The sequence below is a fragment of the Thalassophryne amazonica genome, chromosome 12, assembly GCF_902500255.1.
Source record: "Thalassophryne amazonica chromosome 12, fThaAma1.1, whole genome shotgun sequence".
Lineage (NCBI taxonomy): Eukaryota > Metazoa > Chordata > Actinopteri > Batrachoidiformes > Batrachoididae > Thalassophryne > Thalassophryne amazonica.
Window position 1 is genome coordinate 49614203 of NC_047114.1, and position 19324 is coordinate 49633526.

At 42.3% G+C, this 19324-nt stretch overlaps 1 protein-coding gene across 1 annotated transcript in view; it reads right to left on the reverse strand.

Moving 5' to 3' along the window:
• Nucleotides 1-19324, reverse strand: part of slc6a9 (solute carrier family 6 member 9) — a 304297-nt gene that overhangs the window by 253656 nt on the left and 31317 nt on the right. The window contains exon 3 of the mRNA XM_034183551.1: nt 10108-10391. Coding sequence (XP_034039442.1) covers nt 10108-10137 — 30 coding nt within the window. The 5' untranslated portion in view covers nt 10138-10391. The remainder of the gene's footprint in view (nt 1-10107; nt 10392-19324) is intronic.

Below are 19324 nucleotides of genomic sequence, written 5' to 3' on the forward strand. Positions count from 1 at the left end.
TCTAAATCAATGTTGTGAATTTCTGTCTATACTCATCAAACTATTTTTACTTCAACACTGGAACTTGCACCAACTCCCATAGAAACCAACCTATTATTTCAGTCAAAAACATATTACTGCACCCATACATACACAGCAAATGCACACATTAACATGTGTTGAGTTCATGCTTGCTGTGAGAATGAGAATAATGTGATGCCATGATTTATCCTTGTAATTTTTCCATTTATTTAATACCATGACACTTTAGCCCAAAATAACAAGGAGTGTGCTCAGCCAAAACGATTCTGGTAAAATGCTGAATAAAGGCGGCCTCCCATTGCCTATTTCCAGCCCTGAATGTGTCCCAATTCCATTGGGACCAAATGTCCACAACAGCAGTCTAACATTGTGTGTAATACTATACAAAACTTTACACCAAGTAACGGCGATTACAAGTGACATTCAAAGCAGCTCCATGACACAGGAGCTACTGGGCATTCTCACAACAGTATTGTGTGCAGTCAGTATGGTAAAGTCTGTGGTTATGACAAGGCGTTATGTCAAAGCTAAAATGTATCTGTTAATATTTGAAAACTGTCTTCTGCTGAAGAGAGTGGTATGACTTTCATGAGAATAGCATTCATTCATTAATTTTCAGCCACTTATCCTGGTCCAGGTCACAGTGGTGGCAAAACAAGAAGCTTCTCCCACACTTCGCTTTTCTCTGCCAAATTCTTTGACTGTTTCCAAGTTCTGTAACTCTTCCCAGGGGATTCCAAGGCTTCCCATAACCCAGGAGACTAAGGATGTATATTTCCAGAGGAGATATAAGTGGTCAGTAGGCAGTGAGTCCTTGAACACACCTCTCTGTACACACACTGCCTAGTCTTGTGTTTTTCACCCTGCATCATGGGAATCACCCACTGTGAGCATCACAGATAACAAAATTTGCACTGTATTTTAATTTTAATTCTAATTTTATTTTTGATTGTAACCTGGAATCAAAGTTGCTGCACAGCAAAATCCACATTCAGACCAAATCAATTTATTTCAACATGACCTAATGAAATGAAAATCAAAACTGCCTGTAAAATTAAAGATGCATATTACCCAAAAATCAGGCACCACAAATTGTCAATAGAGGATCTGTTTGAGTAAAAATGCTGAAGATAATCTATCAGTGGGCTGAAGGTACTATAACTGTTAGAAATAACAAACAAACGGAATTTCAAATGAATATTTAAGTACAAAAAATATTATCATATAGTATAAGGCAATAAAGTGTTGTATTTATGTACGAGGTCTATCCAAAAAGTATCGGACCTTTTTATTTTTTGCAAAAACCATATGGATTTGAATCACGTGTGATTGCATCAGCCAAGCTTGAACCTTCATGCGCATGCGTGAGTTTTTTCATGCCTGTCGATTGCGTCATTCGCCTGTGAGCAGGCTTTGTGTGAGCAGTGGTCCACCCCTCTCGTCAGATTTTTATTGCGAATAAATGTCTGAATGATTTGGAGCTTTGCTGCATCAAATTTTTCCAGAAACTGTGAGAGACCTCCAGGTGGACACCATTCGGAAAATTTAGATGGTTTTCAGCGACGATTTTATGGGGATTACACAGATTAAGGAGTGCTCCAGCCGGTTTAAAGACCGCCCACAGCGTCTGCGAGCACGGTGCACTCCGAGCGCCGATTGACAAGCTCAAACCCCGCTCAAACAACCGGATCATTTCCAACGTGAAGGCTTTGTTGATCCGGGATGTCGTCTAACTTTCACAAAAAAGGCAGAAGGCATGGACATCAGCACTTTTTCGGCACATTCTACTGTCACAGGAGTTTTTTTCATGGAAAGAGAAGCGGAGGATTACGCCACCGTGCCGCTCATGGTGTGGGACAAAACCACCTCCGTGTTGGTCTCACAGGACGGCTTTCAGGTGGCTTTCAGACGGCTTCCGGTTGCTTTTCAGTTGTGTGAGTATAAGAGAAATTGTGCATGAGCTGGACATGCCCCAACATGTCCTGTGAGGCTTCATCACGGCGTGCTTTGCGCCATGTGGCTCCACCGCGACGCGCGGAATTCCTCCGCACGTCTGTCTCAATGTGCCGAAAAAGTGCTGATGTCCATGTCTTCCGCAATTCCTGTGCTAGTCAGATGACATACCGGATCAAGACAGCGTCCAGTTTAGAAATGAACGGCACATTCCACTGTTACAGGAGTTTTTGTCATGGAAAGAGGAGCGGAGGAACTCCGTGCGTCACGGTGGAGCCGCATGGCACAAAGCAATACCGTGATGAAGCCTCACAGGACATGTTGGAGCATGTTCAGCTCATGCACGATTTCGCGGATACTCACACAACTGAAAAGCAACCGGAAGCAGTCTGAGCCATCTGAAAGCCGTCCTGTGAGACCAACACGGAGGTGGTTTTGTCCCGCGCCATGAGCGGCATGGTGGCGCAATCCTCCGCTTCTCTTTCCATGAAAAAAACTCCTGTAACAGTAGAATGTGCCGAAAAAGTGCTGATGTCCACGCCTTCTGCCGTTTTTGTGAAAGTTAGACGATGTCCCGGATCAACAAAGCCTTCATGTTGGAAATGATCTGGTTGTTTGAGTGGGGTTTGAGCTTGTTGATCGGCGCTCGGAGCGCGCTGTGCTCTCAGATGCTGTGGGCGGTCTTTAAACCAGCTGGAGCACTCCTTAATCTGTGTAATCCCCATAAAATCATCACTGAAAGCCATCTAAATTTTCCAAATGGTGTCCACCTGGAGGTCTCTCACAGTTTCTGGAAAAATCTGATGCAGCAAAGCTCCAAATCGTTCAGGCATTTATTCGCAATAAAAATCCAACAAGAGGGGTGGACCACTGCTCACTCAAAGCTTGCTCACAGGCGAATGACGCAACCGACAGGCGTGACAAAACTCACGCATGCGCACGAAGGTTCAAGCTTGGCTGATGCAATCACACGTGATTCAAATCCATATGGTTTTTGCAAAAAATAAAAAAGTACGATACTTTTTGGGCAGACCTCGTATACCTGGAACACAAAAGATTCCTGCTTTGCTCCGGTAAGATGCCTGAAATTTAAATTTGCTGCATAGGTTTACTTCACTGTTGGGCAGTGCATATTTAAGTTTCATTGCAATCTGACCAGAACCCCAAACGTTATTGCAGTTATTACGCATACAGGTCTCTGGAGTCCCACTTCTTCCCAGTTTGACAAATCTACTAGATGCACAGAGCATACTTAATTCCCACTTCATTCCTCTATGACAAATATCCTTGAAATATTATATATATATATATATATATATATATATATATATATATATATATATATATATATATATATATATAGATAGATAGATAGATAGATAGATAGATAGATATAGAGCACCAAATTCTACAAACATACCTGCTTTAGAAATAAATGACTTCTTCCCTGTTGAACAGGCCTCCTCCGCCACCGGTCCAGTTTGTCCTAGCGTACTTTGTAATCTTAATTAAATCTTCCAGACAGTAACACATTTCTCCAATACAGACTAATTTATTTTATCTTGAAATAATAAACAGATTAATTCCTTTAAAGTAAATCTGATTAAATCTCAATCATCAACACGTGGTACATGTCTTCACTGATTTCAAGGGTTTCTGCAACTCCAAACTTATCTAGACATTACCCAGAGGAGCTGTTTGTAAGAACACAAATGACCAAATCAGCTGGACCAAAGATGAAATGGACTTTAACCTGCCAGCTCCCGAGTACAAAGTCCATATAACACAGATTGAGCTCACATGTGATTCAAGTGGACTGAAGTGAGCGAGATTGTGTACTGATGGAGTTTCTCTCATGCAACTGGTGTAAAACCATTTACTTGAGTATAACAAAAAAAAGTACAACTGGAGAGACAACAACAATTTGGAACATCCTTTGATTAACCATCAGACAAATTCAAGGAATGCCAAGTGTGATTTCTGGAACTGAAATATTAAATGCTTACAGACGCATGTGTGCGTGCACACACACACACACACACACACACACACACACACACACACACACACAAACAAAACTGGTTTCTGCACTTTCAGCACCACATGACCACAACCAAACACAATACAGTAAAACTTTGCATAAACCAGATATTTGCACTCACCAGACAAAAGCAAAAGTGTCAATGCATGTAATAAACACAGCATATAATGGATTTTGTATTATGGATTTTCTCTCACATCGGACAAAACATCCCATCCAATCTCAATGTATTTCAATCAAAAACACAGAGTAGTCTGGACGCACACAGTAACAGAGGTGCGAAATGAAGTTCAGCACTGACTCTTGCCAAGTCAAAGAAAGTGGGTACTGTATTTCCTTGATTAAAAGACTGGGCATTTATTTTTTCAAACCAAACACAACCACTTTAGATCACAGCCCTCTGCAGGGCTGCGAGCCAGCGCACCTGCAAAATGATGGAGGCCTCAAAAGGCTGTGATTAGTCACTTTTGTGGGTTGCACTCCTTCCTCTCCTGTCATATTTTAAAAGTTCTTGCAGTACACATGCTGATTACATTTCGATCATGGATCAAATACATTTGGCAGAAAGGTCCGCAAATGTGACCAACTTCACAACACGGAGTCGGAAAAAGACGCTCAAATGACCTGATCAATTCAAGGAGAGAAATTGTACATAGCGTATCATTGGTTTGGAGGATGCTGACTGTATAAAGAAGAGGAACTCGTTGAGGGACAAATTAATCCAGAAAATCCGCTGTTCCTGCAGCAAATTGCATAAAGATTCAATGGAGAACTTTAAAAGGGTCACATGTAGGTCAACATCATTGCATGGCCACAGAGTTGCAGAAGCATAAATCAGGCTTTAGGATTTTACAGTACCACTCCACAGCGGACTTAGAAAAAAGAGTAACTCCACCAAATGTAATCTTTTAATGCACATAATGTCTGGCGCTTATTTAAGGCAGCTGTTTATTTTTCAGATGACGTTTTGACACGGTGATTAAATGAGGCAGCTCCCAGTTCAAGGTCAGGCGTTTAATCAAGGAAATACATAAGCCTAATTGGTGCTGGGGATTGCCCATAGATTGTTTGGCACCTCATGACTGTAACTAATCTATTACATACATATAATAGATTTTGTCCATTTTACACGTATTTTGTCTGTTTGTCTGATTTCAATTATAATGGAAAAATTCACTGGTCCACCTCAATCCATTATATGCGAGTTTTACTGTATTGCCAAAAGGTGAGGGTTCATCTGACACAGTCTCCTGAAACATCATGCAAGAGCAGGTACGTGGACATTACCCCTGGGTGGAACAAACATGTCCACATCTCAGAGTTACCAAGCAAAGCTAAAAGGCTAACTTCGGTTCAGGTGTTTTTTTACAGCATATTTTTGTGGACTGGGTTGTGGTTTTCTTGATGGTTGACTGTGTTGGGGTATTCAAAATTCTGTCCACATTACTAACTCTGTAACCATGGAATGTTAGGGTCATTGTGAGGTAGAGATAACGTCAGATAAGATATGATACCTGCTAACATAACAAATTAAATAAAATGAACATTTCACTTGATAGAATTAGTGGAGCAAAGAATTCTTGGGTGATCTTTTCGGACAATTAATCGCACAACAAGCCACATTACTAACTCTCTCACTAGTCTCTTTCCAGCATGGTCACACATTTTTTTTTTTTTTTGAGAATTACCTACCTGTTTTTTGTTGTTTGTTGTTGTTTGGTTGGTTGTTTTTTGGGGGGGGGGTTGTTTGTTTGTTTGTTTTTTGCATTTTCCATATCATCCCACATTTTTTAGGTTGTTATTACTGAAAAAAAATTTCTGAAAGGCCATCATTTTGTCAAGTCACATAATGGTCTGGATCCAATGTGTTGTACACTGAACATAGTCTGTAGTATTGAATGTTCACAGACTACAGTCAAGACCTCCCAGGTAGTCCCTCTGTGGTTTTCTATGTGTTGCTTTTCTCTGAAATGAACCACCTAAGGAGGCAGCGAATTGTCTTTATTCTTTCGACACAATGTAAATTTGAAATGTTTGTGTTTTCTCCATTCTTTTGTTTGTGGCTTGTATATTTTAATGATAGCCCTCATAGGTAACCCTTTTCTCCATTTGGCTTTGAAGATTTTAGAGTGGAACTCCAATTCATTAATTTTTTTTGCCCCAAAACCAGTCTGCATGGCCATATATGTGAACTCAATCCTAAATAGACATATAAGCAAAACCTCAATCCAGGACCTCCTCCTCCTCCTCCTCTTCTCACATGCCTGTATAGATCTTAACATGACACATTAAAGACCAAAGAAGTTAACTAAAAGGAACTAAAACAAAGGGACAGCTATCCGTCCAGTATTGGCTTGTGCCAGGGCACCATCTGCTCATCTGTTCAATGAAAGTGGTGGCTTCCTGGGCAGTCAAAGACAGCGCAGGAAGACTGAAAACACGGGCCTCCCTTTGAACAACATGAACAAGCAGGGGAATTAAGTTTGGATAGAAAGAGTCCCGGCAGAAGGATACCAGCCGAGCCAAGCGGTAGCAGGAAGCGAGCTCCTTGTATATCGGTAGATTTACACTGACAGGTCCATCCACCAGCCATCTGGACCAGCACACATATATTTAACCAGACTGTAAAGTAAATGGATAGGTTAAGAAAAAAAATACATACAAATCCTTTTAAAATGAGTAGTGCACTCATTTGAACGTGGACCTGTTCCAAAGCATGGAAATTAATATATGGCTAAATTAAAATTGTAAGCATTTGCCATTTTATAGTAAATGAGGATCTGCCTCAAAACAGAAGGGTATGGTAACATGATACCTGTTCCAGTCCAGCTGGACTTTGTTAACAACTTTGATTAAAATCTGTCCACTCATAAAACGAATAAGCCTCCAATGCAGTGTTAAAAATAAATTAAATGTATGGACATGTTTTTAATTGCTCTGACTAAGGGCTCTGCTAGGTTTTGCTTTGGTCTGCACTGGTTGAAAGATTGGGTCCAGCTTGGCTACTTGAAGAAAAGTTTGCCTGACTAATTCATTTTTTTAATGTTTAGCCTCTGCTGTGACTGACATTCACTCAACATACTAGTGCTCATACACATATGGGAAGTACAGTTATCAAGGCTAGCTCCAGCCCCAGCTCCTTTGTTGAACTTTTCTTAAATGTTTGGGCTCTACTCATTTGCCCCAAATATAATGTAATCAATTCAGTGATTGAGGGATAGGCTGCCACTACATTTCATAAAAATCTGCGGTAGAAACATGGCTTTTAGCATACTTAAACCAAGCTGTTAAGGAAGGGCAGCTCCTGTACCTTGTTATGGTTGTTATAGGTATACAGAGATAGATATAGAGGCAAAGAAAACAGGTCCAAATAGAGCAGAGGATTGAAGAAACAGTGTCAGCTGGGGAAAGGCGAACAAATGACTCTCTGCTTGAACATACCCTCTCTGTCAGACACATAGACACATGCTTTCTTTGATTCTGTGCTGACTTGTCAAAGCCAAGATTGACATCATTGTCCCCTGCAGCTGAAGACAACAGACTGTTCCACGAATGGCAACTTGTATGAGTTGTCAGCTGTCACTACTAGAGCTGCTATACAATTTTTCCACAAATTTGTCCCATCTTTACTTTGCAGATAAGAACTGTGTTCCTAACCCCTGTCCTACTTTGAGGAAAAACTACAAAAATGAAGTACTCTGAACACATATACTGTAGTTGAAGGACATAGTAAAACCTCAGGAAAGAGACAAGTGGAGGTAAATGTCATATCTTATAATTGAGCTTACAGTACATTACTCAACACAAGCTCAAAGTCATTGATTTCAAGTTGAAATACTGCCAATCATGTTTTCCACAGTTTGCCAGTTTAAACAGAGCTTTGTATGTTCCAGACTGAGTACTGGCCAGAAACAAAATTTAGCTAGAGGGCAAACAAATTATTCACTAACTGCTGTGTTGCCACGAGTCAGTAAGTAATTGTACACATTAGCAGCAATAAAGGAAACCATCTATCCAAAACATGGGGGAACCGAGAGACATTAGGATCTGAAGCTAACATAACAACACAGTGACAAGAGGCACTTTGCAATGACATGTGATGCAGCATTAAAAAAAATACTCTAAACCAACTCAGACAATGAAAGTGACTGACCATGTTTAAATAACTTAACACATTTACTTGTAAATTTATCCATTTCACTAATGTGCAGTCATTTGTCAACTTTATGTTGGTCATATGACCTTTTAGTTTACATGAACACTAAAAGCCAAACACAAGGTCATAACTTTTTAGTTCAATTTGGAGCCAACATGGACCAATCACAGTGGATGGGTTGAGTGTTAATCAATGACAAAGTGGTTAAATTTTGGACAGACTTGCTCAAATGTCAACGCCAACCAGAACCATATATTATGTTATCACTGAATTACAAAGAATTTGCATGAATTGATGTCAGATATGTAAGGTGCATGTGTTGCACTCTTTGAATGCCTATTCTAGTAGATTACGATTTGTTCAATGTGTGACTACAGCACAAATGAAATGAAATGACTGAAACATTGTGCAGGAAGCTGGTTTGTGAAACCAAATGGTTGTTCTCGAGAGAAAGTTTAAAGATGTCAATACAAAAACTGTGTGACAGCAATGTTAAGTTTCAGATTTGGATTCAAGATTAAATGTACTGTATCATACTAAATATGTGAGGCAAACATGTCAATAAATATGAAAGACATCAGAGGGCTGATGCAAATCCTGCACGCTCTGAACAAACAAGACTTCCTTTTATGACTTATTGTGACTACATCATGACACCACTTGTACCAATCAATCACAAATAACTTTGATGATTAATGTAAACTTTTGATCATCTCTCTAGCCCTAATGGTTGAAAAGATATAGAAGAACATATGTTTTGTTCACCACATTTATGTTGACCTTTGTCTGATCCTGTCTAAAAGTTAATCATCTCAGTATCTGCCCAACTAATACTCCCACCAAATTTGGTAAAAATCCATCAAGCTGGATTTTAGTTATCTTGCTCACAGACACACACACAAACACAAACACACACAGGACTGATAACAATATCCAGCTTTGCTGAGAAGCAGGGTAAAAATCACATTGGGGTGTTGTTTTGGATGTTTTGCTCAGTATATCTAATGGGCAGTGAAAAGGTAACTAACATTTCTGTGAACAGAGCTCTCCAGCTTCAGTCAAACAGGGATATCTCCAAACCAAAATTCCAAGTAAACAATCCAAATCCAACTCATGTGGCTGTTCTTTAATTGCGCCTGATACCACTGACAGCCACGTCTAAACTGACAGCCCTTTTCCAGCAACGATGCCGGAGCACCTACCAATACAGCTGATTGATTGTTAAATCTCCATCTCCAAACACTTTCAAATGATGTGTTTGAGAGTGCGAGAGGAGAAGGGAGACCGATGACATTTATATTTAAAGATCTCAAAAAGAAGCATCAGAGAAAAATGCCATCAGCGAATAGAGCGCGGCATGAAACGAGTGAGAATGTCAGGAGAGAGTTTGAACTGACTTTTTGTTTATCGCTGTCGGACGTGGACTGAAAGGAGATGGACAGGAGTGACCTGACTGCCAGTGATGCCAATCTTCAATTTTAAGGCCTGACTCTGAGGCATTTACCTAAACACCTTTGTTGTGGCAGCAGAGCAGAATTATGATTATTGCGTAAAGTGAAGTTTCTCTCAAACTTTTTAAGAACCAGTGATGGTGGCCATGTAGGCAGGAATCAAACTTCTCAAGGTCAAAATGCAGTTGAAGATTTTTTTTTTTTTTTTTTAGGCCAGTTTAGCAATCAAGCACTACTTTAAAAAATCAGAGAGTGTTAATAAAATGTGTTTCCATGTAAAAGGAAGAACTGAAAAAGTTATGGTGGTACAGAGGGAAAAAATCAGCCACCTGGGCCTTTTGTGCTCAAACAGGCCAGCTGGTGCTCAACATCAGGTCCCACTATTGCATCCCAGCAACGAACAGAGATGTGGCTTCATTCATCTATGATGTGTGTGAGCCTGTGTGTGTGTGTGCGCGCAATCACTGAACAAAAGCAAAACTTACCAGGATCCCAGCAAGCTGTTTCTCTTCCATCCTTCGTGAACTCGTCGGCAAAGATCCCCCCGTCTCTTTGCTGCCTCCGTTGCCTCTTTCTCTACGCAGGACTCTTCTGATTCTTGGTGTCAGAGTTCGGAGTTCTCTGGGGTGGCGTTCGAGTGTCTTCACCCCGTGGCGTCGCTCTCTCCGTCTCGTTCCCCCCTCTGCCTCTTCTCTGTTGTTAGGGAGTGTAGCTGGAGTGGCGTTGCCGCTTTGTGTAAATTCTGCCCTAATCCAGAAACTTTTCTATGCTGTGAAAAGAACATGTGACGTACGGGGGGAGAAAAAAGGAGAGGGAGGAGGGATGAAAGGAGGGGGTGAGGGGATGGAGGAGCAATACTTTTCAATTACTCGTCCCGTCTGCCACATTCAAAACAATTTGTATGGAGTTGTGTAATGGTAAAAAGCATAATAAGAAGAAACAATTTAGCGTCTTTTTTTTTTTTTTTTTTTTACAATTTTTATTTTCAAAAAATACAAGGGCATAGATTATAAGGATGCAGAAAAACAATCTTTCTTTTTGCACCTGTGGAGAACAGCTGCTCCAACAAGTGTGCTTTTGTGTTCAGAGATTAACTGTTAGGGAAATGTTACACTGTCCAATGACTAAGCCGCTGTGTGAAAGGCTAAAGTTTAAAAAAAAGGTTTAAAAGGCTGAGTGGATTTTTGAATAAACCACTAGAAAAGTGTTATGAATTATTAACTATTACTTGTGATCGGGCTGAATATTTAAAATGAATAGCTGGTTCTATCCATCCATTTTCTTCCGCTTTATCCGGAGTCGGGTCGCAGGGGCAGCAGCTCAAGCAAAGCCGCCCAGACCTCCCGATACACACACACCTCCCCCAGCTCCTCCGGGGGAACCCCAAGGCGTTCCCAAGCCAGCCGAGAGATGTAGTCCCCTCAGTGTGTCCTGGGTCTTCTCCGGGGCCTCCTCCCAATGGGACGTGCCCAGAACACCTCTCCAGCGAGGCGTCCAGGGGGCATCCGGAAAAGATGCCCGAGCCACCTCAACTGACTCCTTTCGACGTGGAGGAGCAGCGGCTCGACTCCGAGCTCCTCCCAAGTGACCGCGCTCCTCACCCTATCCCTAAGGGTGCGCCCAGCCACCCTGCGGAGGAAACTCATCTCGGCCGCTTGTACTTGCGATCTCGTTCTTTCGGTCATGAGCCAAATCTCATGACCATAGGTGAGAATCGGAACGTAGATCGATCGGTAAATCGAGAGCTTTGCCCCCCTACTCAGCTCTCTCTTCACCACGACGGTCCGATACAGCGACCGCATCACTGCAGATGCTGCACCGATCCGTCTATCGATCTCACGCTCCATCCGTCCCTCACTCGTGAACAAGACCCCGAGATACTTAAACTCATCTACTTGAGGCAAGGACACTCCACTGACCTGAAGAGGGCAAAGCACCTTTTTCTGGTCGAGAACCATGGCCTCGTATTTGGAGGTGCTGATTTTCCTCCATGACCAGTAAAAAATCAAGGACCGAGTCGTCGCCCGGTATGGCGGAGCCGGGGCCCCACCCTGGAGCCAGGCCTGGGGTTGGGGCTCGCGCGCGAGCACCTGGTGGTTGGGCCTTAGCCCATGGGGCCTTGCCGGGCTCAGCCCGAAAGAGCAACGTGGGCCCGCCCTCCTGTGGGTTCACCACCTGCAGAGGGGGCCATGGGGGTCGGGTGCAGAGAGGATTGGGTGGCGGTCGAGGGCGGGTGGCCCGGCGGCCCGGTCCATGCTCACAGCCCCTGGCTGTTGGGACATGGAATGTCACCTAGCTGGTTCTAATAAGGCTTAATGCTTAGTACTGTTGCCTCACAGCAAGAAGGTCATGGGATCGATTCCCAGCTGTGGGCTTTCTGTGTGGAGTTTACGTGGGTTCCCTCCAGGTGCTCCAGCTTCCTCCCACATACAAAGACATGCAGGTTAGACACACACACTTCAACATGTTCCACAAACCTACTGTACATGGGCTTAAAAGTGCCCTGAGACACTATACACATACATTGATGACAATAAAATGACAAATTTAAGTAACGACAACATAAAAAGTAGGTTAAAGGCTGATCCTTATCATCCTCTTTAACTGTGGAGTTCTGAGAAAAATAGGGAAACCCCAACCTGTACGTCAGAAAACAACTTCAGGGATGTGTTGGGAGGAGTGAAAAAGGTTACAGTGTTCTGACTCCATCTCACTGGGTAACTCTTTTCAAAATATTTAGGTGACTCTTTTCAATTATTTAGCAAAATGTAGGAGCTGAAGGTAATTCTAGGAAGAGTCGCAGGAGAAATTGTCTGTTTCCTATTTAACCTTCAAATGACAGAGTGGCGTCGTCATTAAGGACCAGAGGCAAAATATTTATTTTTTGTCATTGTGGTACTTTTAATCAGCAAAAATGTGTCCTATTGTGGCTTTTCAATCTACTTCTCCAGATTTTGATCTTTCTTTCTTTCTTTCTTTTTTTTTTTTTTTACAGGAATTGGCCCACTGTTGTACCAAGAATAATGGAAAGTTGTATGGGGGTTTTGATCTCGGAAACATATGTATATTTTTAACATTGTAGGCTTTGATTTTATTGCAACCTTCCACATGTAATCACCATATACTCTAAATACAGATGAGGACAAAATTATTAGTCCCCTTGTCAGATTTAACATTTTCTTCAAATGCTGTGTTGAAAATTCCTTGCTCTGTAACATGAATAACAGACATTACATTTCATAGGGGGACTAATAATTTTGTCTTTATCTGTGTACTGGACAAACCCTGTGTGACGTCACCTATAGGTTTCATATAAAGCCCGTATTTGGGCATCGCTATGTTGGCAGCATTGGCACTGCTGCCTCTGGCTATGTTATGATGAACTCATAAATGGATAAACCAGTGTAGCTTGGGTGAGTCCGTTGTGTGACAAAGGAAGCCTGATCTTTGAGTCTGAACCAGCTAAGCTCAGGGGCAGTTCCAGTGTGGGTGGCACACGGCCCCCATCCTTTTCATGGACCAAAAAACCCGCTGAATTATGTTTCTGAATGCTCTATTCACCAATAAGTAACTCAGCTAAATACATTTGTACCAGACCATGATTCAGCAAGGTATAGCAAGGTTGTTCACCTTTTAAGCAAAATACAGCTCAAATATTTTCTGTTACTTGTCATCATTACATCATAACATTACATTCAAGATTGTAAAAGTTCAAATGAATAAAAAGCAGGTTATAGCTTAGCTTTTGTTTGTGACTGCATTTTGTGGTGAAATAGGCACCAAATACAGGAAATGGCACCTAAAAATTCAAACATTTTTGCAGGGAGCATGCCCCCAAAACCTCACAAGAAAAACATGACCAAGACACATTCACAAATCTATGACCCCCCCCCCTCCCCTCCCCTTTCCAAAATCCTGGATCCGCCCCTTGCTAAGCTAGTAGGTTAACCTCAGTTTGGGTGTTTATCGAGTATATATTTCTGGAGAATGCATTAAAAAATGAGCTACTTATTTTGTCAGTAATCATCTATTAAGGAGACCTAAATGCTCAAGGTACCTATAGTTGCTAAAACTGCTCATGCTGTTAGCATACAATATTAAATCAGGTGAGAATTTCACTCAGTCTGAATACTTCAGCAGGGATGTCTTAGATAATCTGTTAGAATGTTTTACCCCACAACAAGCCACATTATTCAAAGTGTTTGTAACAAAATACTCAAAATGACAGACAATACTCCACAAAAGCTGCCGACCGCATCGAATGGCCTCTGGGAGGTTGACCCCATGAGATTTGGAGCTCTGCTGTCACTCAAAGTAACCACACCCCTAATTACATATCACTTTATGGTAACATTTTAAAATAAGAATTTCAAAAACAAAAATATGCCCCACCACCCCCCGGACACACAGGCTTTTGTTAATCCAATAAGTACCCTAAACACTACACTGGCGAAAGCCATTGTTGGAGACTTTCCTTTCCTAAACAAGATTTGTCAAAATATGACCAAAAGCTGATTGCCAAGTGTACATAAATTGTGTGTATTGCCAAATTGGGCAGTTTTTAATTTATTTAATTAACCCTAAATTAAATTAAATTATATTTAATTTAATTGATGATCTCATCTCATCTGCTCATCCCATCTGCTGTTAATCAGTCAAATCACCTGGTGGAGTTGGTGGTTACAAAGAAATCTGCACCCTCTTTGCCCTTTCTGGAGTCAGGTTGACACCTATGCTGTTTCCATTGATCATCCTTGAGATGTTTCTACAGCTTAATTGGAGCCAACTTGGGGTAATTTCAGTTGATTGGACATGATTTGGAAAGGAACACACCTGTCTACATACAAGGTCCCACAGTTTACAGTGCATGTCAGAGAACAAACCAAGCATTAAGTCAAAGGAATTGTCTGTAGACCTCAGAGACAGGATTGTCTCGAGGCACAAATCTGGGGAAGGGTACAGAAACATTTTTGCTGCTTTGAAGGTAAATGGTAAATGGACTGCATTTATGTAGCACTTTTCCATCTGTATGAGAAGCTCAAAGTGCTTTGCAATTATGCCTCACATTCACCCATTCACACTCACACACCGATTTCACGGTGCTGCCATGCAAGGCGCTCACTACACACCAGGAGCAACTAGGGGATTAAGGACCTTGCCCAAGGGCCCGCTGTAATTTTTCAGTCTGGCTGGGTTTTGAACCAATGATCTTCTGGTCTGAAGCCCAATACGTATCCACTAGACCACCAGTGAGGTCCCAGTAAGCAGAGTGGCCTCCATCATCCATAAATGGAAGAAGTAGAGATCCACCAAGAGTCTTCCTACAGCTGACAGCCCATCTAAACTGATGGCAAAGAAGGGCTAGTCAGGGAGGTGACCAAGAACCTGATAGTCACACTGTCAGAGCTCCAGGATTCCTCTGTGGAGAGACCTTTCCTGAAGGACAACCATCTCTGCAGCAATCCACCAGTCAGGCCTGTGTGGTTCGTCTCATTGAATGGTATGTTCCAGCTTTCACCTCATGAAATATTCGTACCATTGAACTAAAACATTCATTATTTGTACATTAATTGATTGTCATTATTTGATAAATCAAAATCAAAGTACATGTTTGGGAAGGCGGTAAGGGAAGCTAAACGGCTGTACTTTGAGAAACACCAACATCAGTTCTCAGCCAACGACTGCACTTCTGTCTGGAAAGGTCTCTCTCATCACCTACAAACCAAACCTCCCCCACTCTGCCAAAGACCATTGTTTAGCAAACCATTTGAACAGGTTTTACTGCAGATTTGATAGACAATGGGACAGCCTCACTACCATCTCCAGTGACAACCACCAGCACCTCCTCCCCCACCATGCCTCTGTCCATTCATGAGAGGGATGTTAACAGATTCTTCTAGAAACAGAACCCACACAAAGCAGCCAGACCTGACTCTGTCTCCCCATCCATGTTGAAGAACTGTGCAGACTAACTGTCCCTGGTGTACACAAACATCTTCAACACCTCACTGGAGACATGCCAGGTGCCAGCATGCTTCAAGACCTCCACCATCATCCCCATCCCCATAAAACAAAGAACTTCTGGACTTAATGACTACAGATCTGTCGCCCTGACCGCTGTAGTGATGAAGACCTTTGAGCGCCTTGTTGTCACACACCTCAAGGCCATCTCTGACCCTCACCTGGATCCCCTGTAGTTCCTCTACAGACCCAACAGGTCTTTAGATGATGCTGTCAACACGGCCCTCCACTTCATCCTCCAGCATCTGGACTCGCCAGGAACCTACGCCAGGATTCTGTTTATGGACTTCAGCTCTGCTTTCAATACAATCATCCTGGCCCTGTTGCAGGACAGGCTCTCACAGCTTGGCATGCCCGACTCCACCTGCAGGTGGATCATTGATTTCCTGTCCAACAGCAGGCAGCATGTGAAGCTGGGAGGGGACATCTCCAACACATGGTCCATCAGTACCTGATCCCCCCCAAGGCTGCCTTCTTTCCCCCTATTTTCTTCCTGTACACCAACAGCATCACCTCCAGTTACCAGTCTGTAAAGCTCCTGAAGTTCGCAGACAACACAACCCTCACTGGACTCATCTCTGATGGGGACGAGTTGGCCAACAGAAGGGAAATTGATCACCTGGTGTCCTGGTGCAGACAAAACAACCTGCGGAGTGGAGTGGAGATGGTTATTGACTTTAGCAAGAACCCAGTCCTGTCCAACCCAATCACCCTGTGTGACTCCCCAGTTGCCATTGTGGAGCCCTTCCATTACCCTGGGATCACCATCACCCAGGACCTTAAGTGGGAGCTGAACGTCAGCTCTCTCATCAAGAGAGCACAACAGAGGATGCACTTTCTAGCAGCTGAGGAATTTCAACCTGCCAAAAACAATGATGGTAAACTTCTACACTGCCATCGAGTCCATCATCTCCTCCTCCATCACAATCTGGTATGCTGCTGCCATTACTAAGGATAGGAGCAGACTGCAGCATATCATCCAAGCAGCAGAGAAGGTGATCGTCTGCAATCTGCCATCCCTACACGACCTGTACACCTCCAGGGCCCTGAGGCGAGCAAGATGGCTGTGGTCGGTCCCTCTCACCCAGGACACAAATGTTTTGTCACCCACCCCTCTGGCAGACGGCTGAGGTCCATCTTTCCATCTGCAGCTAGACTAATAAATAATGCCAGAGATCTCCATTTACCCTGCCCCCACCCAGCACTGAAAGGTACTGTACACCTGCACACCAATCAATCAATCAATCAACTTTTTTCTTATATAGCGCCAAATCACAACAAACAGTTGCCCCAAGGCACTCCATATTGTAAGGCAAGGCCATACAATAATTATGAAAAACCCCAACGGTCAAAACGACCCCCTATGAGCAAGCACTTGGCCACAGTGGGAAGGAAAAACTCCCTTTTAACAGAAAGAAACCTCCAGCAGAACCAGGCTCAGGGAGGGGCAGTCTTCTGCTGAGACTGGTTGGGGCTGAGGGAAAAAACCAGGAAAAAGACATGCCGTGAAGGGGGGCAGAGATCGATCACTAATGATTAAATGCAGAGTGATGCATACGGAGCAAAAGAGAAAGAAACAGTGCATCATGGGAACCCCCCCACAATCTACGTCTAAAGCAGCATAACCAAGGGATGGTCCAGGGTCACCCGATCCAGCCCTAACTATAAGCCTTAGCGAAAAGGAAAGTTTTAAGCCTAATCTTAAAAGTAGAGAGGGTGTCTGTCTCCCTGATCTGAATTGGGAGCTGGTTCCACAGGAGAGGAGCCTGAAAGCTGAAGGCTCTGCCTCCCATTCTACTCTTACAAACCCTAGGAACTACAAGTAAGCCCGCAGTCTGAGAGCGAAGCGCTCTAATGGGGTAATATGGTACTACGAGGTCCCTAAGATAAGATGGGACCTGATTATTCAAAACCTTATAAGTAAGAAGAAGAATTTTAAATTCTATTCTAGAATTAACAGGAAGCCAATGAAGAAAGGCCAACACGGGTGAGATATGCTCTCTCCTGCTAGTCCCCGTCAGTACTCTAGCTGCAGCATTCTGAACCAACTGAAGGCTTTTTAGGGAACTTTTAGGACAACCTGATAATAATGAATTACAATAGTCCAGCCTAGAGGAAATAAATGCATGAATTAGTTTTTCAGCATCACTCTGAGACAAGACCTTTCTGATTTTAGAGATATTGCGTAAATGCAAAAAGGCAGTCCTACATATTTGTTTAATATGCGCTTTGAATGACATATCCTGATCAAAAATGACTCCAAGATTTCTCACAGTATTACTAGAGATCAGGGAAATGCCATCCAGAGTAACGATCTGGTTAGACACCATGCTTCTAAGATTTGTGGGGCCAAGTACAATAACTTCAGTTTTATCTGAGTTTAAAAGCAGGAAATTAGAGGTCCATCCATGTCTTTATGTCTGTAAGACAATCCTGCAGTTTAGCTAATTGGTGTGTATCCTCTGGCTTCATGGATAGATAAAGCTGGGTATCATCTGCGTAACAATGAAAATTAAGCAATACCGTCTAATAATACTGCCTAAGGGAAGCATGTATAAAGTGAATAAAATTGGTCCTAGCACAGAACCTTGTGGAACTCCATAATTAACTTTAGTCTGTGAAGAAGATTCCCCATTTACATGAACAAACTGTAATCTATTAGACAAATATGATTCAAACCACCGCAGCGCAGTGCCTTTAATACCTATGACATGCTCTAATCTCTGTAATAAAATTTTATGGTCAACAGTATCAAAAGCAGCACTGAGGTCCAACAGAACAAGCACAGAGATAAGTCCACTGTCCGAAGCCATAAGAAGATCATTTGTAACCTTCACTAATGCTGTGCAAAATCATATGCTTTTGCACAGTTCTAACCCACTATGTTATATTCATTTAACAGTGAACATAGTCTTGCCTATTTGACTATTTGACTCTTTTACTTCTCACAGAAATATGTTTTCCTCTTCTTTTTATTATCATTGTTTATGCACCAATAACACCAGATGAAATTCCTTGAATATGAGAATTTACATGGTGATAAATTTGATTCTAATTCTGATTCTGAAATGTGCATCTTATTTTGACAATTACAATTCTGAGATATTGTAGTTAACATGTATGGAGTGTTTCTGAACAAAATTTACTGCACATTTACAAGCATGACGTGTTGACATTTTGTAACAGAAAAATTGAAGTAACAAAGGATTGGGAAGACAATGTCCCTGACTATGATGAATGTTGACGATTGTTGACTACTGTTGATACGCTTTGCTGATTCTACTGTACTGGCTGTGTTTGTGCCCAAATTTCAAAATCAAAATTTTGAGCAAATTAAATAATTATGAAAGGGATCATGTTCTGTAAAATGTTTTTTTTTTTTGACGTTCGGTTGTGAGACGCTGAGGACCGCGCCAGGGTTTGACACATCGTGCCTGTGAAGGAGGACGGGTGAGGGACACATGCTGTCAGCACACATCAGAGGTGATTATCGTCTGAATAATCGTTAATAGTAATTTGGCGTTTTGTTACGCAGTATATTTGAACATTGATGAGAATTGTGCAGTTTGCTTCTCACTGTCGTGGCGTACGGATTGATGATCCTCCACCTGTTGTGAGAAGCTGCTCATTTACATAAGGCTTAAATTCAGACCTGAATGTGTTGCTGATAGTGTGTGCCTC